This window comes from Mixophyes fleayi, chromosome 4 (assembly GCF_038048845.1).
Source record: "Mixophyes fleayi isolate aMixFle1 chromosome 4, aMixFle1.hap1, whole genome shotgun sequence".
Classification (NCBI taxonomy): Eukaryota; Metazoa; Chordata; class Amphibia; order Anura; family Limnodynastidae; genus Mixophyes; species Mixophyes fleayi.
Genome location: NC_134405.1, coordinates 242,099,098 through 242,124,484, shown reverse-complemented (window position 1 = coordinate 242,124,484; position 25,387 = coordinate 242,099,098). Strand labels below are relative to the sequence as shown.

The 25,387-nt window shown below is 40.7% G+C and overlaps 1 protein-coding gene across 4 annotated transcripts in view; it reads right to left on the bottom strand.

Moving 5' to 3' along the window:
* Positions 1 to 13,902: 13,902 nt before the first annotated feature.
* The window catches only part of NAV3 (neuron navigator 3), a 539,311-nt gene continuing 527,826 nt past the window's right edge, over positions 13,903 to 25,387 (bottom strand). For all 4 annotated transcript variants that reach the window (XM_075209582.1, XM_075209579.1, XM_075209580.1 and 1 more), the window contains 2 exons: positions 22,039 to 22,242; positions 13,903 to 16,391 (listed from right to left, as the gene is read on the bottom strand). In XM_075209582.1, coding sequence (XP_075065683.1) covers positions 16,272 to 16,391; positions 22,039 to 22,242 — 324 coding nt within the window. In that variant the 3' untranslated portion in view covers positions 13,903 to 16,271. The remainder of the gene's footprint in view (positions 16,392 to 22,038; positions 22,243 to 25,387) is intronic.

Below are 25,387 nucleotides of genomic sequence, written 5' to 3'. Positions count from 1 at the left end.
CTGCTACCTCGCTTTGCTCTTGCCAAGACGCAGGACTACAGGCACTTGAGACCAGGAATAGTCCCGCCTCAAGTACCTCACACACCTCTCAGTGAGGGCCTAACCAAAAGAGGGAATCAAGCATTATACTCACCAGGGCACTCCCACTTCCGGTCCCTGCTTTGGCTCACCACCCCAGCCGAACGGAGGAGACTGCCGCCGCCCTTAGGACGACGACAGCCCCGTTCAGGTAAGTTCCCCACGTTTCCTCCCGGTTTAATATTGGCAGTCTCTGCCAACAAAGTCCGGGACCACACAAAATTGGGATCAGTATAACGCCCTCCTGGCTGGCCCAAATTCTGTTGCTGGGACCTCCTAGGTGGAAGCGGCGGTGTTTGAGGTTCCACATTCACCACAGTGGGATATGGAATATCAACATCACCTGCGTCCGCTGCTACCCACCAATCCACCCCCGTCGTGGTTGTTATCGAATCCGGCTCACTCCTCTCTGGGACTTCTGAGGCTGGATCCGGAAAACCACAGGGACGCAACATGTTCCGATGCAATATACAAACTCTTCCAGTTCCTTCCACGGGAACCACTTCATACACCGGGAGGTCAGGAGCCAACCGCCGTTGCACCACATACTGTAGAACTTCCCATCGATCGCTGAGTTTATTCCCTGGCCTTTTTACTTTGACCAGAACTCGTTGACCCACTGTGAAGGGGGAAGCTGAGTGAATCTTGGAACGCAGCTGCCCTCGGACCACATCTCTGGCAATCCTCAACCTCCTCTTCTGTTCAGTCACCCAGCTGTTAGGGGTCCAACTTTCCTCCTCCGCGGGAACAGATAACTCCAAATCATGCCACTCTCTTCCAGGCCGTCCAAACAAGAGAAAATATGGAGTATAACCAGTGGTGCTATGTACACGGTTGTTATATACTCACACCATATCTTGTCCGAACTCCGGCCAACACCTTTTCTGCTCTTCCTCTAGAGTCCGGAGCATCTGCAGTAAAGATCGATTGAATCTTTCACAGGCGCAGTTGCCCTGAGGATGATAAGGGGTGGTCCAAGACCTCTGCACCCCATATGTGTTGCACAGACCTTCCATGAAGCGACCCTGGAAACAGGCTCCTTGGTCCGAATGGATCCGTTACGGGCACCCTCACTTCTAATTGAAATATTTCACAATGGCGCAGGTGGCCTCCTCAGCAGTCTGGTTCCAAGTGGGTACAACGACGGTGAAGTGGTCCGTCATGACCAGTGCATAGTTATGACCACTACTCGCCTCCCCGACCAGAACGTGGACAGGCTTGGCAGACCTCTTCCGTCAGCGCTTTCACGCCTGGTATGAAGTACTGCCTGCGTAGCCACTGATAAGTTTTGGCCGCTCCCAGGTGAGCACCTTGGACATGAGCCTCCACTACCAAGTCCCGCGCCATAGACTCAGGCACCACAACTTGCCACACAGAACAGAGCTCCTGCTCCAGATAAGCCCGATGAACCAGTACCCCCTCACGCTTCATCAGTTGGTCCCAGTGATGAAATAGCCTTCGTACAGCTACAGGCAGCTAACGTCGTTCCCAGTTTGAGGGCCAGTGTCCCTGTTGCCTAAATTGGCGTACACATCGCAATGTAGCATCTTGAGCCTGGCGTTCACCCCAGTCTGCGGTCGTCCTGGGCACAATTAAGGCACACACGGGAGACGCAATCCGAGTAAGATCTGGGATCTCCTCTTCCTCCCTTTCCTCATCACTAGGCCCTTCTGACACTTCCAGGGAATAACGGGACAAGGCATCTGCATTACCGTTAGCCTTACTAGGGCGATATCGAATATTATAATGGAACTTGGCCAGCCGAGCCATCCACCGCTGTTCCAGTGCTTCTAGCTTCACAGTGGCCAGATAAGCCAACGGGTTATTGTCGGTAACTACTTCAAACTCAGCGGCAGTTAGATACTCCGCAAACTTCTTGGTTACTGCCCAAACCACTGCCAACAACTCCAGCTTGAAGGAACTATAGTTCTTGGGGTTCCTCTCTGAGTCACATAGACTCCGGCTGCCATAAGCAATGACCCGTTCTCTGCCATCTTGGACTTGTGCTAGTACAGCTCCCAGACCCTTCAGGCTTCCATCGGTATACAGGAAGAAGGGTTTCTCGAAATCAGCGTATTCCAACACCGGAGCAGTGTTGCGCAAACGCCTTTTCCTGAGCAGCTCCCAGGCCACAGCTTGATTCTTGGTCATAGTGGCGATTCCCCTCAGCAAGTCATGCAGCGGGCCAGCCACCTTTGCGAAGTCCTTGATGAATCTCCGATAGTAACCCACTAGTCCCAGAAATGCCCTCAATTCAGTCACCGTACGAGGGATTCTCCAGTCCAATACAGCAGACACCTTGTCCGGGGTGGGACTCACCCCATTCTAGGACACGACATGCCCCAGATATTCCAACTGGGGTTTCAAAAGATGACATTTCCACGGCTTTAACTTCAGGCCAATTTTCTCCAAGCGCTGTAGGACAATATTGAGTCGATTTAGATGTTCTTCGACAGTGGGAGTGAAAATGATATCATCCAAGTAGATCAGAAGGGCATCGAAATTCAGGTTTCCCAGAAATCTCTCCATCAACCTTTGGAAGGTAGCGGGAGCATTAGTGAGACCAAAGGGCATCCTACAGGACTCAAAAAGACCCATTGGAGTAATGAAGGCTGTCTTCAGGCCATCCTATGTGGCCACTGGTCATTGCCAATATCCACTGGAGAGATCCAGAGTGGAGAAATATCTTGCCTTTCCTAACGCAGCTAGCGACTCCTCAATCCGTGGCAACGGATATGCATCGCGGACAGTACCTAACGGCACCATCTTTTTTCCGTACCAAGACAATAGGAGCTGCCCACAAGCTCATACTTTCAGTGATCACGTGGTTATCCAGCATCTGCTTTAACATCAGCTTGACCTCCTGGTACAACTTGGGCGGGATCGGCCGATATCTTTCTCGAATGGGTAGACAGTCCCCGGTATGGATACCATGCTCCATTTCCTCTGTGTGCCCAAAATCCTCCTCACTTCGGGAGAAAACCTTCTGTCTGGCCCATCCCATAATATTTGTTGTAGCCGGGTAACATCTCGGGGCTCGATCCCTTCCAAGGAGACATCCATTTGTTCCAAAATGGCACTGCCACTCCACTCACGGGACAGGCTATCATCAGGTTCCATCTGGACCGCCAGGCCTCCTTGTTGTTCCGATGCGGGTTTGAGGAGCATTTGTCTATCACCTCCAATATGGTCTGCTTTAATGGCGACAACCCGAGCAACAGTCGTGCCGGGACCGATCTTCTGGATGCGGTCCTGAGCATTGCATAGTCGCACGGCTACCCTTCCTTTAAGTACCCTGGCCAATGTATGAGCCACGAGGGGTCTTTCCGCTGGTAGTTCAGAATTGGCTGGTTCCACCAGCACCACTCTCCCCTCCAACCTCCGATTTGTTCTCACCTCTATGTAATGCAGCACCTCCTGACGAAGGGATACTTCCAATGTCTGTCTGTAGTTGGTCCGTAAGTAACCGAGAAGCTCCACCCCCGATTCAGCGGGTTCTGCATCACACTGGCGCACCATCCTCTGGAAAACTTGTTGCGCCGGCCTGGGCACATACAATTCTCTCCAATATCAAGGACCTTTAGCATGGAACAAGGCCCGATCCAAATTTTGTAGGGCGTTCATCCCCAATATCACCGGACCGTGACGAAGCTCCTTTCTACCTACCACCAAAATGCCTTTCCTCCCCAAAGTCTGTCCACAGACTTCGATGTCCATCCAAACTACTCCCACAACAGGGATAGGCAGATTGTTGGCGACTGTCAGCTTGATCTACATTTGGGCCCGGCTCTTCTGCAAGTGGGCGTAATTATCCAGGAAACACCGTACCAACATGGTGGTCACTTGGGACCCCGTGTACAACAGACACTGCTGTCGTTTGCCTCCCAACGTAGCCACCACTGTAGGGCACTCACCCACCAAATCGGCCGAATTGGTTAAGCTAGGGTTTGCTCCCATTTCCCCTGCGGGTGGCCCCATCACCGCAAGAGACTCTAGTTTAATGGTTCCTGGACCGCAGGCTCAAGACAATTAAGTGCATAATGTCCCAAGAGTTGGCATCTCCAGCAGCGAACATTTGGTCTTGAGCCTCGTTGCAACCTGGGGGCGCTCCGCCGTTCTTCCGTAGGTTCCCGTTCACCTCGGCGATCCCGTGGCCCGTGGACTTCCTGCCGTAATTGTGCGACTTCCTCTTTCATGGCCAACAGAGCTTCCTTCAGGTCTTTCACACAGCTCTCCAGCGAGTGTGCCTCTGCTCCAGACGGATTGCCGGCGGGAAGAACTTGCTGTGGTGCTACAGCATAAGGTCCGTAACGATCATTTAGATCCATGGACACGGCCTCTGCTTGTACTTCCTGAAACGTCATGTCGGCTTTATCCCGCACCTTGTCCAGGAGAATGTGTCGGAGCGGCACGTTCCAGAGCCCCATAGCAAATTGATCTCGAAGCAGAACATCCGCATCTCACAAGGCGCCCAATCCCCGTGGATCTTTTTCCAGAGCTCTCTCACCAATTCCAGGAGGGCGTTACCGAACTGTGTAAAACTTTTGTCCTCTCTATGCACACGCCCGAAGAACCTCTTTCTCAATACTGCTGTACAACTCTCCCAAGATCTTGAAGATCGCGTCCAGAGTGTCCCTATTGGCCTCGGGTTGGAGGAGAACCTTCCTCCTGGCATCTCCCTCTAAGGTGTTCAGAGCAAGCTCAACCTTCATGGCGCCGGCAATCTGGTATAACCGGGCAGTACCATTTAACCGTTCCTGCCAGTCAGCTAACGAAAGATTCTTCCCATCAAACTTTGGTGGGACAATGCGGAACCCACAGCCATTACATTAGGCGGGCTGCACGGGGCGCGAGGCGTGGTATGGTGTGGATCAGTCATCGTAAGCGCGAATCCGGCCGACTACGCCAAAAATGTAAGGACCCGCGAGGAGAAGTGCCTCTCAGGGTGTCTAACTGCTAGTACCTAGGAACTTGCCACAATTCACGTGGATGACTGGACCCTACCCCTTCCTGTGTTTCAGAGAAGAAAGCTCTCCATCTACTCGCTGGTATTGCCCTGAGAAGAGAAACGGAGAATGAAACCCGGGCCTTTCAGGGAGAAGTGTTCGAGACCACGGCAATGAGCGAAGGCACTCTAGTCAAGCTCACTTACTGCTACCTCGCTTTGCTCTTGCCAAGACGCAGGACTACAGGCACTTGAGACCAAGAACAGTCCTGCCTCAAGTACCTCACACACCTCTCAGTGATGGCCTAACCAAAAGAGGGAATCAAGCATTATACTCACCAGGGCACTTCCACTTCCGGTCCCTGCTTTGGCTCACCACCCCAGCCAAATGGAGGAGACTGCCGCCGCCCTGAGGGCGACAACAGCCCCGTTCAGGTAAGTTCCCCACATTATTAAGGGGGCAATGCAAAGACCTGGCGGCTGTATAATTTTTTTTTTATAGAGGGCTCTACAGAGGGCTCTACATTATACACACGCCAGGTCCTCGCGTAGTTTCTTTCACAACAGCACTCTACAAATACTATAGACAATACTCAGAGTATAAGTGCTCATGTGACAGAATCTCAACATTTACATTGACAACTTTGTGCAAACAAATAGAGGGGAAAAGTGCCTAGTTACTAAACAAACTAGCTATGTGACAACAACCTTATATTCAATGTAGCCATAAGTGTCACAGCACACTTATATTAACATAGCTCACTGTACCCAAGACAGACATCTATTTTGACTGTGTTTTACCAGCCATGTGAAAGGTTTTTCTAATCTGAAAAATAGAATGTGAGATGACAATAATAATGAACAGATTTAACACTGGTGCTATGGTGCAATAATATTTTATATGTACATGAAATGATAAAATGGTGCTTCTGTTTTCCAGCTTAACTGTTTTGATTGGATCAAATGTTTCATTCCTGCTCTAAAGTTAATTAAGTTACTGCTAAATGTTCTGAAGAGTTTTCTTAATCATGCCAAAGGTTTAACTGCAACCAAACCCTCTGGGTAGAGAGTTACAGTCAGATCCAATTTGACTTTAAAGTATTTAATTACTCAATTCTAGAAGTGATGTATTCAGGGAGGAAACTAGAAGATATGTTTTATTTTATTTTAGAACCGCTGGCAAAGAAGGAAGTTATTTTATTTAACTTACACAAGTAAAGAAATATCAGTAGTCCTACACATTTTTAATACGAAAAAAATGACTTATTTTTCTTTTTCACAATTATAATGTAAAACAACACATTTGCTGTAACTGCATTGATTTACCAAACTTAAATTTGTTTATAAATATATAATCTACCTGCAGAAATACCATAGCCAAAGCACATGTATAATGTAGATGTAATTTTAAAGTGCTATGCCACACAGACATGTTTCCAGAAAGCAACAAACTGTCACATAAAATCATTACAGTATGGATTTCCAGTGACAAAACACGTGGCTGAAATCACACATGTAACATGTACTGCCTGTTTCCTGTTCAAGCATACTTGCCATCTCTCCATGAATGTCATGTCAGGGAGACTCCCTGAAATAGGGGTGATCTCCCTCACTCCCTGAAGAGTCTGGCATTCTCCCTGATGCTGAGCCAGTACAAGACGTGGTTGGCTTCGCTATCTGTGGCATGATGACACAGTTCAGAAATTGTGCCCTATGTCCATGTATTGATGTTTATTGAGGTGGGCATTTTCATGGAGATCATGATTTAATCAAAAACTGACAGGTAAGACAACATGACTTTAGTAATGCAGACAGAAATGTTAAAGACACTTCATTCTCTAGAGATTCATTAGCCGCCTTTCTTTAACACGGTTACATACTCTTCTGGAATGTCCGGGAGACTCCCGCATTTCTGGGAGACCTCTTGGGATAGCAGGGCAACCTCCCAGTTCTCGCCCTTGCAATAGATAAGTTGCGGGGTGGGGCTTAATGATGCAAATATTGCATCATCTTAGCCCCGCCCCCTGCTCTAATTGACCAAAATTTTGACAATCATTTAGATGTGGGGCCAAAATGATGTGAATCATCAAGCCCTGCCCCCGCACAAGCACCTTCCCCAGGATCTCCCTAAAGCCAACGAGTAAAAGTTGGCAAATATGTGTTCAAGTATATTGGACCCGTTTTGCTAGGTAACTATTTGCAAAAAAATTCCCACAGTTTTAAATGATTGCTATGTCACAAACAGAATTACAAAAAAAAGATCCATGTAGCAGTCTGAAAAACTAGTGACCGTCTTCTCAATTTCATGTGTGACAGGCAAACAGCATTTCCCATTGAAAGCTATGTGTCACTCATTGCTGTGACAGCACATGAACACTGTATTTACAAACACTAATGTGTCACTAACATTAGCTGGAAAAAGCTGCAGTTTCATAGTTCAGCTGACATTAACCTAAGTGTTGATGTTATTTTAACATGTCATTCAAAATTATCTCTCCATTTTAACGGTTACTGAGTAAAAGCTGAAATCAAACATTTTCTTTAAAACTACTCGTCATGTTATGTATACTGGCAGGAAAGAAAATTCCAACATTATAATATTGTTCTGCCCTATTTATGTATTTAAAGAACTTTACATATTACAGCATACATTAATATATGGCGTTTTTTTTTTTATTTATTGCAAATGGACAAATGTAGAAATATGACAACATCCAATGTGCATGTTATAAATGAGTTTAGAGCTACCTTGACATCCAAAAAAAAGGTTAGACAGCATAATTTAAACTCTGCTAGAAAGTATAACACATAGAAAATGTACATGTTGTAGTTTTACTACCCCTATGAGCTCACACACAATGATCAAACAAAATAAACTTAACACATTTGCACAATGTCATTTGGTGTGGTATTTAAGCTCTATTTGAAATACACTGTGTGTGTATGTATGTATGTATGTATGTATGTATATATATATATATATATATATATATATATATATATATTCATTTTGGGGGTTTTTTGTGGGCCCGCATAAACCAGTCCGTCATCGAACAAAGGATCAATGCTTTTATTTGGGACATCAAGTCAGTTAGCTAAAACAGGCATTATCTTAAGAATGAGCAGATAATTGGTGTGTACTATGGGGCAAGATTATAGATTCAGTTTATTATGTGCTTTACTTTAAGTTCATAAGGTTACACATGTAGAAAAATAGACAGTATTGCCATTCAATAAATATTTACACTTTAATGGCAAACTAATAATTTAAATACACTGGGTACCAGAAAAGGTAGCAGACACAAATGAATGCAATCTTTACACTATTTTTCTGTACATGAACATATTCTGAGATGGCTGTTTTACAGAGAGGGCCGGGTTTTGTACAAATATATTTTTAAATTCCATTGGAAAGTGGAGTCCCACTTTATGGGCAGATCATTTCATTTGAGGGATTTATTTTTCGGTAAATCTGATACTGCTTTTACCAGTACAGTGGTGAGTACTCCAACCTGCTCAGGTACTGGCCAATCCAATAGTCCACACTTTAAATCCAAGTCTATATTTCACCCGCAGAGTACGAACGTGTCCATAAAAACATTCTTATGATGTGTAGACCAGAAGGGACAATCTTTTAACCTCGGCTTGAAATACTAATGAGTTCTCTGTACAGTGCTGCGGAATTAGTAGCGCTATATAAATAAATAGATGATGATGTCCTTTGAAGAGCGCATTGCACTTTAGCTCTTTACAGAACTGAAAAATATCATGATGCACCCAGTGGACAAAGGTGGTGCAATAGTGCTACAGGACAAAAATTTTAAGACAACTTTCAGACATAGTTACCTATGAAAAATTATGTTATGACCCTACTCTTGACATCAAGAAAAAAGTAGACACATTGGGGCATATTCAATTAGCTTTTGGATTCGCGGTAACGCGCCGGAACAGCCGCGAAACGTAATACACGGTACCGCAATAACGTGGATTTTCGTTCGCAGCCCATAGGGTTGCGAACGAAAATCCGCGTTAATGCGGTACCGTAATACCCGCAAGAATGCGCACTTTTCGCGGCAACGCGCGTTACCGCGAATCCAAAAGCTAATTGAATATGCCCCATTGATTCAATATATCAATAAGGATGAGGCCAATTTCTTATTAGTCCCTTTTCCCATATATTTATACGTTGCCAAAAATTGATAGAAACTTGAAGGTACCTCCAGGGAGGTCAATTATATGTGCGTGTTGTACTTTATTATGGACTCTTTCCAAATTTGTGGATACATTTTTACAGCCTGCTGTCCAAGAACAATCCACTTATCTTCATTATACCACAGTTTTTAAGCCAACTAAATGAGTTAACCATGATTTCAACTTGCACACTCCTTGTGGCTCTAGATGTGATATATCTACACTTGTATTCCACACAAATCAGATGTTGCTGTAGTGGCAAAGTTGCTGAACACATTTTCTAATTATCCTAGACCGCTGATTACTTTGCTATTGGACCTTTTACACCTGACTTTGAGATGCAATTATTTTGAACAGTTTTACAAACAGATGTCAGGAACAGCGATGGGGTCCTTAGTTGCACCATCATATGCAAATACTTACATGTACAAGTTTGAAGAAAGTTATGGCTCTGCAAAAAAAATTTTTTTTTCAAACATTCTTTTTTTTCCATTATATCAATGATATTTTTATGCCGTGGACTAGGAGCATGAACAAGTTATATACATCCATGAATTCTTGTGAAAGTTCTATCAAGTTAACGCAGAAGACCATATACTTTTTAGATGTTGTTATAACATTGGAAGACTCAAATTGTCAACTAATATCTATTCCAAACCCATGGTCATGAATAACACCATACACCCAACCAACTTTCACCTATACCACTCAAACATGGGTTACCTAAATTTCAACTGATCAGAGTTCGTAGGATTGTAAGCAATGAGACTGAATCTGCTAAGTGACTGTTGGCTATGGGCTCCAAATTTTGTGAATGTTGCAATAGTGAAAAATTAATTTCTGAACAAATCCATAACGTTAGCAATATTCCATGCAAAACACTACTGAAACCAAAATTGGTTTAGAGTAAGAGAAGGATAAAACACCTCTTCCTTTTATCGGAAAACTGTGGCCTCTACTCTAAATGGTTACAAGTTTCAAATTCTTAATTGTAGGCCACTCCTCAGTTGCAAAAGAGGACATGACTTATAGTTCACCTGACCAGGGATTGTGACAAAGGGACATTTCCCTAAAAAACACCTACAACCCTTTATAATGGGTGCTACAGATGTGTCAACTGCACTGCGTGTGGATCATTGATTTCAGGGACATGCTTTATTAATCCAATGATGGACAAGAAATATCCCCTGAAGCATTTCATGTCGTGTACAAGTACATATTTTAGTACATGCAGTTACATGTCCATGCCAGAAAGTTTACATACAAAAAAACGAATGCACTTTACCTGAGCAAATGGCCATACATAGGTCATCAATTAAAAGGGCATTCTTGCAGGACATGAGTGATCAGCCAATCGCAGATCACCTTGCTAAATTTATGCAAAGATTTTCTGAGTTGAAATATATGGTGATAGACAATGTCCCTATCCCTAAGAGAGGAGGCGATAGAAAAAATCTGTTGCTCAGATTAGATGATAAATGGATAATAACGATTGACAGTTTATCCCCCAATGGATTGAATAAGTAGTTGGCTTTACACTGCTGTTCATTACTGAGATTTGTGACATAATTCCCTTTACAAAATGGTCTGCTATACACTAGCTATATATACCAGCAAGCTATGCTTTGGATTGAATTATTTGACAGTTTAATATCACTAATTTGCATTCAGGTTCTAGTACTCCAATTATATCATATTTTATTGGTTTAGGGCACATGAAGTTTTAGACACATTATATGCTTTAAATGACACTTTAGATGGCCAGGCACATTTATGACATTAACTTTTGATTTATCTTCTAACTTTATTTCTATAAAAGTGTGTTAAGCCTTTGCATTGGCGAAGCAACATATGTTAACACTGTGTTATAAGCTGTTTTCCTGTACCAGACGCTGCTTATGCAGCCTGTAGCTCATAGCATACAGCTAATTTACAGCCTTACTTGGTATGTCAGATTTAGCTGTGACAGGTTCTCTGTGATGTTTTTGCTAGCCTGATTTGGTATGTCAGATCCAGCTGTGACAGGTCTATGTGAAGAGAAATTTTCAAATCCAGGTGAAAGCTGCTTGCAATATTCTTTATACTTTTAATACACTCCTTTGGGAGAGCAAGAATACTTGGCCCATGTAGTTGCAGTTATTTGCATAATCTTTTTGGTATTTAAATAAAGTATTTGTTTTCAATCACACATTCAGGCTAGGGGTGTGGCTTACAATTTAAATAGCAGGGGGAGCAGGACAGATAATGTGGTTTTAAAAGGAGAAGTTCTCTCCGAAACGTCACCTACTGATATGCAACTAAAAGCTAAGTTGTTTCTTTATTTTTGAAACTTGAGATGTAAAGACCAAAGAGTGACTTCCTATGTTGACACATTTATTATGGATTGCACAAGTTGTTGTACTGTATGAGCACCTTGGAAGTAACTTGGTAACTGGGAATGGCATTGGATAATATATTACTGTAATATATATAATATATATATATATTACAGTCAAGTCCATAAATATTGGGACATCAACACAATTCTCATACTTTGTGCTCTATACACCACCACAATGGATTTGAAATGAAACTAACAAGATGAGCTTTAACTGCACACTTTCAGCTTTAATTTGAGGGTATTTACATCCAAATCAGGTGAACGGTGTAGGAAATACAACGGTAAAAGCCCACACATGCCCATGAAATAGCTTTTGAGTCGATTGTCCCATTACTTTGGGTCCCTTAAAAGTGGAAGGCACATATAGAAACCGCTGTACTTCCTACACTGTTCACCTGATTTGGATGTAAATACCCTCAAAGTAAAGCCTTGATAAAGACCATTTGGGTGAGGTCGAAACGCGTTGGATACATGGGACAAGTGCCACCTTCACAGAGCTGATACTTTCATCTTGCGGAGAGGAGATATGCCCGTGGATAAAATACAGCTGATTGTATTCCGGAGCTCTGGTAGGCGGGACTTGCATTTATTTATATACGCTGTCTGTGGATTGGACTTTGCTTTTTTTAATCATTTGTACCTTGTTTTGTATTATTGGTAGCTGTTTGTATAAAGGATAAACACTATATATCCTTCTAATCTTCCCTGTTTTGTTGAAATCTATCCATCTTGAGAATTATATGAGAGAAAATCCACAGGAGAAGTATCTATGTGACACAAACAGACCAGTTATGATGATTATGTGGCGGATTACACCATTATTTGTGTAAGTTAATACTATGGTGTGAATACATGTTTTTAGTCACATCTTTCTGCATGATCCACTATAAAATCACGTGGAGGGGTCTTTCTGACTTCACAAAATAATTTTTGAAAGTTAGAATAAAACACTTGAGGTGTGCCTGAATAAGGGGAATACCACTTGATACATTCTGATACATGTTTCTTCTTTGTTTTGAGGATATTAATACCAACAGGACTTTTATTCCTACAAGTACTGGTACTTATTTTTCAACATATGGGAGAAGAATTTGAGTATCCAATGAAAATATATCTAGGTGGATTATTTGATCAATTCCTGGATAACTAATTGTATGGACTTATAGATAACTTTGGACTTTATTACATTATATATCTTTATAAGCAAAAGTTTAGCGCCGTATGTTATACTTTGTTTTGTTATATGTTAGGATATAGAAATTAGGTGGATTCTATCTTTAGTATAATTAGCGGCAGCTATCCTATTTAGCGCGGATGGTTTTTTTCATCTTCATACATCAACACACAGTAATGTGTATATATATATATATATATATATATATATATATATACATATATATAATATATATATATATATATATACACATACACACAAGTTAACCCGTGCATGATACTCATGCATTCTAGTCAAATCAAGCTACTTAAGTCTTAAAAAGGTTCTTGTCATGCATTTGGGCCTAGCCCAGGCCTCCTCAGGGAAGATCGTTACTTCCCCGACGCAAGCGCCCTTTTTAATGTGTGTTCATGAGGTAAAATTACCTCACGAAAAGGAGTTTGACCCCTCAACTCGTAAATTTAGCTTTTACTACCCCTCCCACGGGGGAAGGGGGATGATGGAAGTTAACTGACTTGACTATTCTAATTTTTTGGTCAAATAATGTCAGTATACCAAATTTAAGGTCAATTGGATGAGCCTTTCTGAGAAAATAGTTTTTTCCACACACACACACACACACACACACACACACACACACTAACGCACGCCTCTACACATGTGTGTTCATGAGGTAAAATTACCTCACGAAAATGAGTTTGAGCCCTACCAAATTTCAGCCCTTTTTGAATTTTTTTTCCCACACACACTAAGAATTTAGTAGGTCAGTGTATAACTCTGCCCAGCAGGTGGCGCTGCAACTTGTTTTTTTTTTTCCACACACACACACACAGACGCCACTAAGCATTTATATATTAGATACACACACACACACACACAGTAATATATATATATATATATATATATATATATATTTATTATTTTTGTGGGCCCACGTAAACCAGTCAGTCATTGAACCGTGGATGAAAGCTTTTATTCGGGACATCAAGGCAGTAACTTGAAACAGGCATTATCTTAAGAATCAACAGATAATTGGTGCTTGCACTATGAGTCAAGGTTATAGATTTAGCCTAATATGTGCTTTATTTTAAGTACAGAAGGTTAAAAATGTAGACAATAAAGACAGTATTACCATTCAATAAATAATTCCACTTTAATGGCAAAGTAATAATTTAAACAGATACACTGTGCACATCTGCAAAAAATAGATGCAAGCTGGTTTACAAGCTGAGGAGAACAATCAACTTATAGAAAATACATCATTCAATTAATCTTGATTACACCAAAACTTATTATAAGGGCTTTACAAAGACTACAAAACTTTTCAGATGAATTATTTCACTGCTTCTGTCTATTTACATGATATGTTACATCAAAAATGGTACAAAATATAAAATGTATACAGACAAATGTTCGACAAACATTTTTTTTCCTTTGTTGTAAACTACATGTACTCACTGAGATGTATTGCAGGAAGTTGTGTGCATGGTTATGCCTGGTGTGCATGTCAGATAAGTCAGGAAAAGATTACAGTCTGGTTCTGACCACATATATACTAAATTAACAAAAGACATTTGGAGCCAGTTGTGAATATATAGCTTGTTATTGTCAATATAGTCCAATTTTCCAACTCAAAATGCAGTTCCTACATGAACGACATGATTAAGTTTGTGCATTTTGGGCAATAGCACCGAGTAGGAAAATCTGGTCTTTAAAAAAAAAAAAAAAAAAAAAGACTTTATAGCATTATTCCTGTATAAGAATTACAGTAGATGACCAAAGTGGTGGCCACGACTGGACTGTAGCACCAGTTTATCGATGTTAAAGGTAGCATCTGTTAAGTTTTCTACACAATGCCATAGCCCTTAAATCATCATGTTTATTAATTGTGTTGGCTTATTTGCATTTCCAACGCTATTGTTAATCAGGTCTCATGCAATCTGTTCAAAGAATCTTATCCTCCTTGAATATATTGACTCCACATAGTTTTTTTTTAAACATGGTGACTGTAGCATTGCATCTCCTGCATAGTCATGACAACTGTAAGTACAGGACAAACACACAAGGAAAACAGTGCGAGTTTGCATTCTGCATTTGTTTACAACGTATGGATTTCATGAAACGCACACCAAGTTAAAATACAAATTTGTTTTGCCTGATTTTTTTTTTTAAATGGTGCAAGACATTGTATTCTCAATTCTGTATACAACACCCACCAATACTGTGCAAAAACAACTCATTTTATATTAAAAAATCTACACCGCCTCAGTCTTACTTGACACAGGAGAACCCCATTTATAACAGGAGCAATTCAAACATGCCTAAAACTATAAGGAAAGAGGGGACAAAAAAAATAATAATTTGTGCTCATGCCTCATTAAGTGCTCCCAGCTCTGCTGGAAATACATTCAAATAAAAGCAAACAAAAAGAAAAAAAATATACTAGCTAAAAGTTTTCAAACCAGTGGTTTCAATTTTGAAGTGATGGTAGCCGTGTGCTGTTATTTACCTGTATTTCTGCGATAAATTTACAAAATGAATTAAAAAATAATACGTTAATGCTAGAGTGTACATGTATCATTGATATTAATCTTTATAAAAGAACACCCATTAGGGCACTGTGCTGTATAGGATATTCCATAGTAAATGGGAAAGAAAAAGCTGTAGCTGATATGGGGAAAGAAAAACGCAGACTGTAAGACTATCACAAGATATTTTAAGGCAGTGAAACAGCACCATAGGACTTTTCTTCTTTTGCCCTCCTTAGTTTATTGACAAGGCTCCACATAAATGTAACTTTAAAGGGGCCCTTTATAATCTATATAAAAATCATTCAGCGGGAGGCAATTGGTTACAAAAACACCCTAGTGGTGATGAGTACAATATAAACAGGTGTTTCAATGCTGGGGAATTCAGGATTGTGAGCATGGCAGTTCAGATTTACAATTGGCACTTATCCAGTATATCACAGTAGATTTTCTGGTAGTTGCACAAATCCATTTTGTGCTTTTCTGAGGACCATCATCTAGCTCGGAGGCAGTACACAACAATCTCACTAATGTAGTCATGTGACCGGCACTATGCCTTACATCAGAGGTTTAAAGTGGATTAAAAACACTGCACAATTGATACATAATGTAAAAGAATAAACAAACAAAAAACAAGAACACACATTATACACACATCTGTGCTGTAAACCTTTCAAAAACTAAACGATTCCAGTTTGGCTAACCAATGTGCAATCTGCTTGTTTGACCTCAATCGAGGGCTTTTTCCAGTTGACTAATGGAGATTCACTGTGCTCCATTCATATTGAAATGCCTTGAAATGAAGCTAAATCAAGTATTCTACTTCAATTCTATCACCTGACTTCTGTTCAGAACCAAATCACCTGCCTACCAGCACATTTTCCCGATATGGTGTTGCATTGTGCTGCTTTTGTAATGGCAGTGATCTATTGGACAAGACCATTCTCTAACCATACACCATAAAAGGGTGACTCCTTAGAGCGTTGATTCAAGCGAAGGATCTAAAATCTCATCATGGTGGCTTGTACCATCACTGTCACAGCTTTGTCCACTTGAGAAATTGGCTGCTTCTTGAAGCCGCATTAACATATTCATCTGAAGAAGAGAGAGTGAAAGGAATTACTCCAAACATGTTCATTACACTGGATATATTGCATTATATGTTCTGAAGAAAGGACAATAAAGTATTTAGAAGCAATGTAAAGAGGAAAAAAAAACAACTCAACCTCAACACGTACAGGAGATTATTCTTGGCTTGTTGCAACAATCCATCTTAGTTAAGGAATTGTTCGTCTATGAAAAGACGAACATTGTTTCTTATGTTCTTTATATTATTAGAAGTGGTTGTAGCACATTAATTAATAATGATTTATTAGTTCTTGTATGCTACCTAAGTGATACAACAAAGCACGAGATGAATGTGCTTTGGCTTGCTGTAGACAGAAATGAAAGTTAAAAGGACAAGGTTGCTATCAGACTCATGTTTTTATCAACTAGTATTTCTTGTTTGAAGTTTGACATTAATGTGACAACAAAGTACTATCCACTTATGAAAACTCATAAGCAAAAAGTGGCACATGCAATACAAAAATAATTCTGCCTCTCGCACGCAGCTGCATGCAATGCAGTGTTCCCATTAAGAATATCACTTTCCCATAGAAAACCGGGTTTACTTCCACAACCTGTCACCTTTTGATAAATGCTTGTTTAACACAATGCCTTGTGCACTATGTATGTTTTCAGTGTAAAAGAAATAAAAAAAAGAATAAAAATGCAAGATGTTGCTTCTGAGTCTAAAGACAGCTGTAACGTAAAGAAGAAGCACAGTACTTCATTCCTACATTACAGGAAGGAAGTACCTGGCATCCAAATGACCCAAATAGTAAATGCAGTCATTAGGATTCGTGACATTCCCTATACAGTGGGGAACAGAACTGAGAAATTATTAACCCATTATCTATGTATAGCACAATGAGAAACTTTAAAATAACATATGATTAAAGAACCAACTCATCTGATCCTTAAAATATAAGTAATTTATTTGATCCCTACTTCTATAAACTGTTTAATCTAAATAATGACCCCAACACTCTTCAACCATCATATTAGGGTATACAGACATCCCTACAGAACATCTATCTGCCCATTGTATCTCCAGTTACCCTCTTTAAGTATAATTCACCCTAGATAGAGGATAAGTGTTCAAATAGATTAGCTCAATCCCACCGGAAAAAGCCCCAGACCCAGGCAGCTTTACTCATTTATTCTATACTACCTTTAAAAAGGAAATGACCCTGGACATTACCAATCTATGTACAATAGTGCTTGCTCATGCTCTTCCTACTGGAGATGCTGGAGTCTCAAATAGTAATGAGACCCAAGCCCTGTAATCATCCCAGGTGATATCATCACCCAATAGATCTCATTATTATTATTTATATGGCGCCACAGTTCCGTCCAGTGGGTATGTTCGAAGAGCATATTCGAAAGAGGAGGACTAATAGGAAATATAGGATATTCAAGGTACATAAACACAAAAATAGCAAGTTAAGCATAAAATTGTACATAAAAGACATACAAAGTAAAGTGCATAACAAACAAATGTCTTGCAGAACATGCACAGTGGACAAAGTGGGAGTAGACAAAAAGAGAGGAGAACAAATGGCCCTGCTAATGTCACTAGACTTAAGCCTATTCTCCCCACACTAATTAAGAATCATTAGGTTGGCTTTGGTCATGGTAAACAAGCCCCAGACAGCACACAAAGTGTGATTAATTGTATAACCGTATAAAATACAGAATCTGGGAAACCGGTAGAATGTTACAAATATAACATTGGATATCTCTTCAATGGTCTCAGTTGATTCTGCTTCCAATCTCTTCAGTATAAAATCTCCCTATCAAAGCAGGACTGCTAAAAGTAGTTCCAGATCGGCCACCTCTAAAACTCCTTCTAGCCCCAAGCTAAATTACCCCACCCTTATGTTTCTAAGCAAAGTGAGTCATAGACCCCCCCCCACCCCGCTCCCATAAAGGCAATATAGTGGTACTACTTTCTGTTAATCCCAGCACATTCTTCCAAACCCAAATCTGCACTACAGTGGACCTTGGGATCTATAAGAGAACAGAGGAATGGTCACATCTCTAGCTCAATATGTAAAGTTTTTAAGTGTTTACATCATGGACAAATGTTATTGAAACTAGTTAACAGAATGTACCTGGATCCAGCGGCACTGTACAGTTGTTCCCCTCTACTTCACCCATGTGTTGAAGGGAGTGTAAAACAGACTGGCACCCTATTTCACATATTTTGGGCTCTCCTAAACTTATCTACTTTGGAATGATATTTAGTCCCTGATACAGACAGTTATTCAGGTTGTTATACCCAAAAGTTCCTGCTTAATTCTTTCCCTCACAATGCCTCCCAGATAACAGCCACTTATTCTCAGATCAGCGCCTCCATCACGCAAGAATGGAGAACTTCACTAGCTAGAATAATTGCTAAAATTAATAGGAACCTCAAAATGGAGTTAGCCTCCTTCTCCAGTTGCGTAAACCCCCTAAATTTAACTTTAAACTAAGCACTCCCCCTTTCCTTTTTCATTCTGTGCCACACCCAGCAAAACAACCTCAATAAAAATCTTAAAACATAAAAACATAAAACGATGATCTGTAACTTATTAGTTCACAAAGTAAAATGCACTGTTAGAGAGGAACTATGCTGTTCACGATGGAGTCTTTATAGAGCCATATGAAAGTCACAGTATATAAAAAAAAATATTTTAAAAAAACTTCACACAGATTAGCAATTGTAGTGCAGTTAACACGTAACAAACAATCTAATAAAAGCAACTTAAACTTCGAAAAGAGTCTTCACTCATACCACATATGAAGACTTTGACAGATTCATTAATGAAATTCAAAACACTCAGATGTTTACATTTTTTGGTTTCCAGTTAAATGGTTAATGTTAATATTAGTAAAGAGACAGGGTCACTGTTCTTTGCTTTTTACTCTCATTTAAACAATATCAGTTGACATATTTAGAGGATACATAGTATGAACCCACAGGACCTGTCAGAAACATAATTATTTCATAACAATCCTGTACACGGCACATTAAAATGGTGACGAAAAATCAAAGCAAGTGCTGATAACATGCTGGCTGTTCTAGATTCAAATCTAGGGCACCAATATGACTGTTGATAATGCATTATGCCTTCAAAGGAGTTGCATGTCTATTTTTTCTATTGTAAGAGATAAAACCGTTCACATGAACAATGATAATACTATCAGAGCCAGGAATCTAGAATAAAACTATAATTTTAATTACATTTAAAAAATCCACATTCTTCTCGATGGAATGTGTTCAATAAGGTAGTTCTGTTTTCTTTTAGAAAATGCCCAGATTACTGAAGAAAACAATACATTTGTATTGAAGCAGAATTACAAAATACATCATTGCAAAGAAATATACAGCACTGCCATCTGGTGTTCCACAGCAGTCATTTCACACAAATACAGGAGACATATTGTGAAAATATACTGTACACCACTGACTATACAGTGCATAGAACAAAACTGCTTTAGAAATCACTGAGGCGATTCTGAACCAACAGAAAGTCATATTCATTAAAGCTGTGCATAATTACATTGAGTGCGTATCTGTGTTTTTGTTGTGTTTACTTGGGAACATTAGGATCTAAAACAATGTGTTTGATTTGAGATATATACAGCATAGTTTTTCATATATGAAGTAAACATGCATGCACTCTTCAGTCTTCCACTGCATCTTTATTGAAAAGTAAAGAACGTGGGCTTACCACCAATAATACAAATAGTAAAATACATATTTTGATGGTTGCAGGCTAGATGGTGCTGGTTTGCAATCTGTTCATGCCCTGGAGTTTAGAATCCAGCCCAACAAGATTAAAAAGGTGTGTGACCTCACATTTAAACCTCCACAGGGAGCTGAGGAGGCAGTTCAGTGCGGAGCTGTGCTGTCCTGCATGAGGCTGTTAGGCTGAGATAGAGTTGGAGATCGAAAGAGGTCTGTTCCACAACAGGATTATGCTAGTCATGAGCTTGGTGGAGTGAGTTCAGGAGGACTGGAGAAGACATAGGGGTATATCTACTAAACTGCAGGTTTGAAAAAGTGGAAATGTTGCCTATAGCAGCCAATCAGATTCTAGCTGTCATTTATTTAGTACATTCTACAAAATGACAGCTAAAATCTTGCAAACCTGCAGTTTAGTAAATATACCCCATAGTGTGTCCAGAAAGAAGCAGGAAAGCTGAGGACCAGTTGGAGATGGACAAGAGGTCTGTCCCAGGAGAACAGGATTGTGTCAGACATGAGCTCCGGTTAGTCCTGCGTTTCTGAGGGGAAAAAAAAGTGTGACCACAATCATCATCATTTATTTATATAGTGCCACCAATTCCGCAGCACTGTACAGGGAATATTTATCATTCACATCAGTCCCTGCCCGTTGGAGCTTACAGTCTAAATTCCCTAACACACACACACTAATGTTTATTTTTGTTAGCAGCCAATTAACCTTCTAGTATGTTTGGAGTGTGGGAGGAAACCAGAGTACACGGAGTAAACCCACGCAAACACGGGGAGAACATACATACTCCACACAGATAAGGCCATGGTCGGGAATCAAAGTCATGACCCCAGTGCTGTGAGGCAGAAGTACTAACCACTTAGTCACTGTGCTGCCCCCAATGAATGGCTGAGGCAAGAACCTCAGCTATATAAGGACTGCAGTGTATTTGTGTCTTCAGCAGCCTAGCTGCCCACTGGCTAGATCCGAGAAGTGAGGTAATGTCCTAATGGTGGCTAAGGCATCTACTGTATAAAAAGCCTCTACCATGTCTTTTCTATATAAAATATATATATATTCTACCAGTAATTAAAATGACCATCAACTTTGCTCTGTGACGTTCCACTGTTATTAAACCCAGGAGAGGAATGGAGCATCATCAAGCCCCATAGCAAAACTTGGGCAGTGGCCTCTCAATTCCACTGTGGCCTCCCGAGCCCCCTGCTCTGTTCTGAAAACCTCTGCTGTGAAGTGACCTCTTCTGAGCATGTGTGGTACACAGTGCATGCACCGCTCAGAAAAGGACTCTGCTCTGCTCTTTTCAATACAGAGAAAGGGTCTTGAGGAGTGCTTCACAGACCTCAATGGGTGATGGACAGCATTGCCAGGGCCCCCTCTTCCCTTGGCCCTATAGCAGGCACAACCTCTGCACCCACAATAGTTCCATCATTAAATAAACTCTTTTGTCTATTTTACATGATGGAAAGTTCATGTTTCTATTTGCCATTTACTTTTTGCACAAAAATATAACATAAGCCTGTGCTGTACTTTGTAGTTATGTGTAAATATAATGTAACACTGAGGCCTTATAACTAAATGACACTGTAGATGTTGGTTGAATCATGTGTTTAATAAGGGTATGAGCTTTCAGAAGGTTTCTTTTTAAATGCGCTATATACTGATTTCAGTATCAAAGTGTTCTCTAAATTAACTTGATTTATCTTCTGTCAATGTTCTAAGATAAGTAAAGCTTTGATATTCCTTTATTGTTAACAGTTGTGCCTGGTCGCCCTTATTGCCTAGCCTTGAGAAATATATTGTTGCTTTAAAATAAAGTATAAGAATAGCATATTATTTTTTTTGCCACAGAATGGCTATTGTTTACTTTTTATTTTATGGTCGACTTAACCTACCAATGGGTCACCCTCTTTGTCACCCTCTGGCACATTTTTGGAGGTCGTTCCCTCTTTGGCAGTGGCATATCCATCATAGCCTACATCTTCTGGTCGCAACTGTAATAAATCCGGACATTCACGGAGAGATGAAGCAGTAGTCCAAGGGAAAGTGTCTAATATCCACTTTGATGGATCTTCCCAAGGGGCTCGTTTACCATACATCTGTAAATACAGTGCAGAGTTTAAGTGTTATTACAATAGAGAAATAATACATGTCCTATTGTTGGAACTTTTAACATATAGGTATAACCTTTCATGAGTTCTTTAAAATAATAATTATAATAGATTTAGTAGATTTCATTTCTGTCTCATTTTCTCATTAAACCATTCTTTATCTTAGATACAGTGGCAGAACTAGCATTGGTGCAGCAGGTGCAGTGCACCGGGGCCCATGGAGATAATGGGGCCCGCTGCATGGCAGATGCAGAGGGTTGGGGGCCCTGGTTCTCTCCTTCCCACCTACCTGCACCGGGGCCACAGCTCGCTAGTAGTGCCTCTGCTTAGTTGTACTCTACATTAACTTAATCAATCACTGGTTCTGATGTTGATTAATAGGCCTGCATTTCTAATGACATAACTAGATTGGATTACAAGACACTACTGCTCATATCTTTACCACCTGTAATGGGACACAAACTGTGAATGCATATGTATGTGAAACTGCAGACTGCACTACATTAGGGACTGATCATAAACTAGGTTTTATAATCCTTTAATTGGACATTTTGTTTCAAATAGCTCATTTGTATTTTCATTATGATATATTATTGCTTTCACTTTTTTCTCTCTGTTAAAAACTACATGTATATTAGTTGCTTGCCTGGCTTAATATAGCTGGTAGCTTCCTACTATAATTGTAATGTTGAATTACATACTGTAGTCATTGTAATCATTACAGTGCCATTACAAAATGCAGTCTTGAACAGTATACAATTTTTATAATTAACAACAGTTATTGTAAAGGTTATAGTATACATTCATGAAGCCAAATATCTTTGCATGTTTAATATTTTATTACCAGCTGCATAGAACCAATCTTTTGATTAGAAATCAGAAACTAAGCAATGGAAAAAGGTAGATTGATATCCGATTTATATTACTGATATTAAACATAATTATTTTGGTTCATCCAATTATTTTTTCCTTTCACGGGTGGATTGGTCATAGGCCTCATTGGGAGTATTCCCAAAAGGCCAATGGCTCATGGGGCCAATTGATGCATTTTTTCTACAACTTTAAAACTGTATATATGTTTTCCCAGCCTGTTCCCTAGTCTCGGCAGCCCATGCTCATTCAGGCCGGACCTGCCTTACAGTGGTTGGCTCAAATATTGGTCTACTACCTGGTAGCTGGCCCTTACCCAGGGTCTGGCCACCTTATTACACATACTACTGTATCAGCCCTGTTCTGGTCCATCTGCCCCCTTCCTACTCCTCACCACCTTCTTACCGTGTAGCTCAGCAGCAGTCATAGGCTGACCTCCCCCATCTCTCAACCAGTGAGCTGTCCACACTGCCAGGAGAATTCCATCATTCCTAACATTCCTGCTGTGGAGAGCAGCAATGTATGACGTGATTTTCTGGGATACACCCCCCCTTCCCCCCACCAAATCAATATCTCACCAGAGGACCCTGCAAGTTCTTCCCCTCACATCACCAACCAGTATCCTCCTCATGGGATCTGTACACCCTCTAATATCATTGACTAGGGTTACCACTAAATTAACACTGGATTGCCAACCTTGCAGATCTCCAGATTATCCCTGGATACAATCCCAAACTGAATAGTGTACTGGCTCTTTTCAGTACAGCCCAACCTAGAGGCTCCAGTATATTGGATTTATATAACTATGCTGCTCTGTTCAGTTGTGTCTGCTGAACTGCTAGTCTGTACTGTGTATTGTGTACTATATTATTAATGTGTGTTATTCGTGCATACAGATTGCCATTGTGTATTCTGTGTGCATACAGTGTACACACTTACTTATTAAGTTTTACTGTTGTTTGTACAGTTAATGACTGTTATTTTATTTATTCTGTGCCTCTGTGCACAGCTGTTCCAGTAGTTTGATTTAAGCAGGGAGCCAATTCTGTTCAAAGACAACCGGTTTGATAAAACATTGGTATTTGACATAAAGATGTATTTTCTGGGTCAGTGGATAGGTTTCTGACGTATCTGGACCTGTTCTATCCAGGTTCTGCTGTGCTGCAAGTGGAAACAAACCCCATTGCATTGGCACCCCCAATATTCCAATATACTAGGAGGGTCCTGATCTTTAAAAGAGACTCAAATACGTCACATTGTAATCAGAAGCGCATAGCCTAATGTAATTATTTAAATTTCAGACATAGGTAGACTGGGTGCTAATGTGGAGCATTGGGAAAAAGTGGGTGTGGGTATTGCCATAGTGTAGGGCTTGGGGGGATTGCTGTAATATAGGGGTGGTATAACAGACTGCTGTAATGTGGAAGAGTGGGGGTTATTGCTATAATATGGGAGGTATTGCTTATTGACATAATGTGAGGCAGGTATTGATGATTGTTTTAGTGTAGAGGGTGTTGGGTAGTTTGTGGGGACAGGGACAGTTTGGCCATGTAACCTACTGGGACTTTTGCTGGTAGCCCAGTGGCCTCAGGAGGACGCCTAATGTTTTTTTTAGAGGTTTAAAAATAAAAAAAAATACTTATTTATGTGTACCTCCCTTGTCCCCTTACCTCTGTGGCTGACTGCACTCTCCGAACAGAGGTCACTTGGGACGTTGACCATATGACAGCTGCCGTCCTGTGTGTGCAGTGAGAGGATTCTGCAGCAGCAGAAACAAGGCAAGTGTGAGGCTGCTACTGTATGTGTATAATGGGGGGGGCCTGCTAAGGTGTATGTAGGATAGAGCGGGGCTACTAAAGTGTGTGTAGGATGGGGTGGTGTATGCTGCTATAATGTGTGAGGGAATGGGTGTATGTGTATGCTCTTATAATGTGTGAGGGAATGGTGGGGTCTTAATATTGTGTGATGAGAGAAGGGAGGGGCTTTTTTAATAGTATATGGGTGGGAGGTAGGCTATTAATGTAATGGTGGAGTTTAGGTGGGAGCTAATTATTTAATGGGTGCTATTTTATTTGTGGGGTGATGGTGGGGCAAATTAATTTATTGGTGCGGTCTATTAAATTAATATTTAGTGCTGGGTTGTTTGGGTCGAATAGAATGTGAGGCAGAGTTTGCAGAGGAGGGCTATTTATTAACTGGGAATTTTATTTTTTAATGCCTGGGATGGTTGTGGGAAACAGTTATAATAAACGCAAATGTTATT